Consider the following 4,734-nt stretch of genomic DNA (forward strand, 5'->3'; position numbering starts at 1 on the left):
TGTGAGACAGGTGAGCTGTGTGTGTCTGTGAGACAGGTGAGCTGTGTGTGTCTGTGAGACAGGTGTGCTGTGTGTGTCTGTGAGACAGGTGAGCTGTGTGTATGTGAGACAGGTGAGCTGTGTGTATGTGAGACAGGTAAGCTGTGTGTATGTGAGACAGGTGAGCTGTGTGTGTGAGTGTGTGTGAGACAGGTGTGAGTGTGTGTGAGACAGGTGTGAGTGTGTGTGAGACAGGTGTGCTGTGTGTGAGACAGGTGTGCCGTGTGTGTGCTGTGTGAGACAGGTGTGCCCTGTGTGTGCTGTGTGTGAGACAGGTGTGAGTGTGTGTGAGACAGGTGTGTGCTGTGTGTGAGACAGGTGTGCTGTGTGTGAGACAGGTGTGAGTGTGTGTGAGACAGGTGTGCCGTGTGTGTGTGTGTGTGAGACAGGTGTGCCGTGTGTGTGCTGTGTGTGAGACGGGTGTGAGTGTGTGTGAGACAGGTGTGAGTGTGTGTGAGACAGGTGTGCTGTGTGTGTGTGTGTGTGTGTGTGAGAGAGAGAGAGACAGGTGTGCTGTGTGTGTGCTGTGTGTGAGACAGGTGTGCTGTGTGTGAGACAGGTGTGCCGTGTGTGAGACAGGTGTGCCATGTGTTCAGTGTTGTTGACAGACGTCAGGAACACAAACAGCTCCGAGTCCTGAAACCCCTCGAGCTGGTCTGTCTCACCTGTCTCACCTGTCTCACCTGTCTCTCTCTCTGCCTGTCTGTCTTGCAGCCATCTTCCAGATCATCCAGAGCATCAGGCAGGGCATGTGATCTGACCTTTGACCTTGGAGCTGAGCCTGTCACATGAGGAGGGGGCGGGGACATGTCGCCATCATGACCCCACCCACCCACACACACACACACAGTAACACACACACTGTAACACACACACTGTAACACACACTTGTTCCTGTGGAGTTAAAATCTGAGCTGGTTTTCTTCCTCTCTGTCTGTCTGTCTGTCTGTCTGTCTGTCTGTCTTGTTTGTGTACTTCCTGTTGATGAAGCTGATCAGATATTGGTTATTGATTGGTTGTCAGATGAAGTCTTAACGCTCTCTCAGTCGTCAGCTGATCTCTCTGCGCTCACGCCGTCCCTTTGTTTGACTGAAGCCGACGTGCTGCTGATCACGTGACATCACGTGCCTGATGTCAGATTTCACATTAAAAGTCCTCCAGCCTGCCTGTTCTGGGTTGTCTTTTATTGTGAAGTCATTACAGGAAGGTTGTTTTCGTGTCACATGACCTAAAGAACAGGTGGGACAGGTGTTAGAGTGACAGCGAGCTGCAGTGTTCACGTCTCACTCCGTCCATTAGAAGTGTTTGTCTCTGACGGGCTCGTCTGGTCCGGTCGGACCTCCTCGTCCTCGTCCTCTTCCCTCCGAGCATCTCTGCGCTCACGTTTACACTGTTCACTTCCTGCAACAAGTCTCTGGAGACTTCACCTGGAGGAACGCCGTGAGCCCGTCAGAGACAGAACTTCAAATGGACGATCACGAAGAAATAAAAGTCAGGTGTTCCTGTTCACTTCCTGTAAAGACCTCACACTAAACGTCTACCGGGCTTTTATTGTGAAGGGTGTCGTCTGAACTCGACCTGCATGGTTTATTCAAATAAAATGAGACGAAGAAGGAAAAGGAGGTGTGACACACACAGGAGGAACGTTCAAACAACGTTTTAAAAACACAAGAAACTAAAGTTGTTTGAGCTTCATGAAAAGACGTAACCAGATGATTTCCATTCATTTTAATTCAAAGTTTGTTTCTTTGTGTTGCTAAGCGAGTCGTCTGCATGGACCGAAAGGATGAAAATAGAAACCGTTTCACACCTTCAAAATAAACAAAGAGATTTCTGGAATAAAATCAGCTTAGTTTAAGTGAAACTTCTCTTCCTGTCGGGAGGTCAAAAAACTCTGAAGTCGCCTCCAGACGGACGGAAAACTTTTAAAGTTTGTAAGTTTGGACGTTGGCTTCAGTCAAACTCTCTGGTGACGACGTGCTGATGTGGTTTTTAAAAGCCGGTGTCGGTTCTTTTCTTTTTTTTTTTTTCTTTTTTTTTTGAAGCAGTCAGAGAGGTGACGAGCTCAGCGACGCCTCCTGCTGGACGACATGCTCCGCTTTTATACAAAAATAAACCACAGATATTTTTCTCTAAATGCCTCTGATGTCCGTGTCTTCTGTTCATTTCACCAGCTGAAGGTCTGACACCTCGTGCAGAGGTTAAACCTCATTTAAACTGGTGAGTCCAGAGGTCGTTCTGTTATTCTGAAGCACTCTGTCTGTGATTGAATCACAGTGTGCTAATATTAAAATAACAGAATGGCCTCAGTGTGAGATTTTCTAGTAATAAGTGACAACACATGAGTTTTAGATAGTTTGGAATATTAAAGCAATAACACACATGATGGAGTGCTGTTATACTGAATATCAGCACTCTGATTATCTATGACTGGATGACGGTGTGCTAATATTAGAATAACAGAATGACCTCAGTGTAATATTTCTTTTATTCAGTTCAATAAGCTCCATTTATTAAGTAACACTAATAAGTAACAACAGATTTGGCTTGTTACCTGAAAGTAGTAAAGCCTGTAAATAGTCTGGGACATTAAACAATAACGCACACAATGCAGTGCTGTTATTCTGAATATCAGCACGGCAGGTGTTCCACAGCTGGACCGCTGGCTGCTCTGTTGCCAAGCAACACGTCAACGCTTCCTGAACATTAGCCTGTTAGCTACTTTGTGCAGTCTGCAACAAACTGCACAAATACTCAGAGTACATCTGCATCTGTCTGATACTCGAGTAAATGTATCTACGATGCGGTGAGGTTAACTGTCCTGTGCTTATATATGCTACATGATAACTCATCTATGTCGGAATTACAACCACATTGTGAAGATAGACAAGACATTAGTAATAAAACTAATTAGTAATAATATAAGTTTATGTTTGCACAAGGGGAGCTAACTATCAATTGATGTTAATTGGGTAGCTAGTTAGACAGACAGGTAGATAGACAGACAGGTAAATAGATAGATAGACAGACAGACAGGTAGGTAGATAGATAGACAGACAGGTAGGTAGATAGATAGACAGACAGGTAGGTAGATAGATAGACAGACAGACAGGTAGATAGATAGACAAACAGGTAGGTAGATAGATAGACAGACAGACAGGTAGGTAGATAGATAGACAGGTAGGTAGATAGATAGACAGACAGGTAGGTAGGTAGATAGATAGACAGGTAGGTAGATAGATAGACAGACAGACAGGTAGATAGATAGACAGACAGGTAGGTAGATAGATAGACAGACAGACAGGTAGGTAGGTAGATAGATAGACAGGTAGGTAGATAGATAGACAGACAGACAGGTAGATAGATAGACAGACAGGTAGGTAGATAGATAGACAGACAGGTAGGTAGATAGATAGATAGACAGGTAGGTAGATAGATAGATAGATAGACAGGTAGGTAGATAGATAGACAAACAGGTAGGTAGATAGATAAACAGACAGACAGGTAGGTAGATAGATAGACAGGTAAATAAATAGATAGATAGATAGATAGATAGATAGATAGATAGATAGATAGATAGATAGATAGATAGATAGATAGATAGATAGACAGACAGGTAGGTAGATAGATAGACAGACAGGTAGGTAGATAGACAGACAGACAGACAGACAGACAGACAGACAGACAGACAGGTAGGTAGAAGGATAGACAGACAGACAGACAGGTAGGTAGATAGATAGACAGACAGGTAGGTAGATAGATAGACAGACAGACAGACAGGTAGATAGATAGACAGACAGGTAGGTAGATAGATAGACAAACAGGTAGGTAGATAGATAGACAGACAGACAGGTAGATAGATAGACAGGTAGATAGATAGACAGGTAGATAGGTAGACAGGTAGATAGGTAGATAGATAGACAGGTAAATAGATAGACAGGTAAACAGACTGTCTGTCTGTCTGTCTGTCTGTCTGTCTGTCTGTGTATTGTGTATTGCTCACTGACAGCAGTGTGCAGGTGAGCTGTGAAGGCAGGTGAAGTGTCAGCTGGCAGGAGGTGAGCGCTGCAGGTGTGTGTCCGCTCCACAGGTGAAGTGTGCCAGCAGCTCAGGTGTAGTCTCTGTCCGCTTCACCTGAAGGCGGACACCTCCTCCTCCTCCTCCTCCTCCTCCTCCCACGTAGCTGCGCAGTGACGTCAGAGACAGAGAAGATGGCGGCTGTGCTGAAGGCGGAAGGTAAAGCAGCTCTAACACCTCCCGCTCGGTCCGGTCCGGTTCCTTTGACCCGGGTTATCTCGGTGTATCTCGGGATACGCGTCGGCTGTCAGGCCCGGGGTCAGCACGCTTTGAGCCCCGGAGGCGGAGCCTGCAGCTCGGCTGTCGGAGCTCCAGAGGAGCCGCGGCTAGCCGAGCAGCTAACGAAGCAAACAGTTGATTAATTAATGAGTTAATTAATGACTCGGATCGGTTCCGGTCCGACTGTGGCGGGTCACTGCGTCACACTAATGACGTCAGCTCCATGTTAGCAGGCTTAGCGCAGCTCAGCGGGGAGCGCAGCTGCTGTGGCCGGGAGGCGAGCTCCGAGAGGCGGCCACAGCAGACAGGCGAGCCCGCGGTCTGAGCCCGGCCTGTGTGTGTGTGTGTGTGTGTGTGTGTGTGTGTGTGTGTGTGTGTGTGTGTGTGTGTGTGTGTGTG

At 46.7% G+C, this 4,734-nt stretch overlaps 1 protein-coding gene and 1 non-coding gene across 2 annotated transcripts in view; both read left to right on the forward strand.

Annotated features, from left to right (window-relative positions):
* The window catches only part of LOC104938084 (uncharacterized), a 3,666-nt gene extending 1,490 nt beyond the window's left edge, over window positions 1–2,176 (forward strand). Inside the window, exon 2 of the transcript XR_003461953.1 lies at window positions 754–2,176. This is a non-coding gene — a transcript (uncharacterized LOC104938084). The remainder of the gene's footprint in view (window positions 1–753) is intronic.
* Window positions 2,177–4,250: 2,074 nt separating this feature from the next.
* camta2 (calmodulin binding transcription activator 2) overlaps window positions 4,251–4,734 on the forward strand; it is a 26,228-nt gene continuing 25,744 nt past the window's right edge. The window contains exon 1 of the mRNA XM_027276470.1: window positions 4,251–4,441. Within this exon, the coding sequence (XP_027132271.1) occupies window positions 4,251–4,441 (191 nt within the window). The remainder of the gene's footprint in view (window positions 4,442–4,734) is intronic.

Source organism: Larimichthys crocea, unplaced genomic scaffold (assembly GCF_000972845.2).
Source record: "Larimichthys crocea isolate SSNF unplaced genomic scaffold, L_crocea_2.0 scaffold385, whole genome shotgun sequence".
Taxonomy (NCBI): Eukaryota; Metazoa; Chordata; class Actinopteri; family Sciaenidae; genus Larimichthys; species Larimichthys crocea.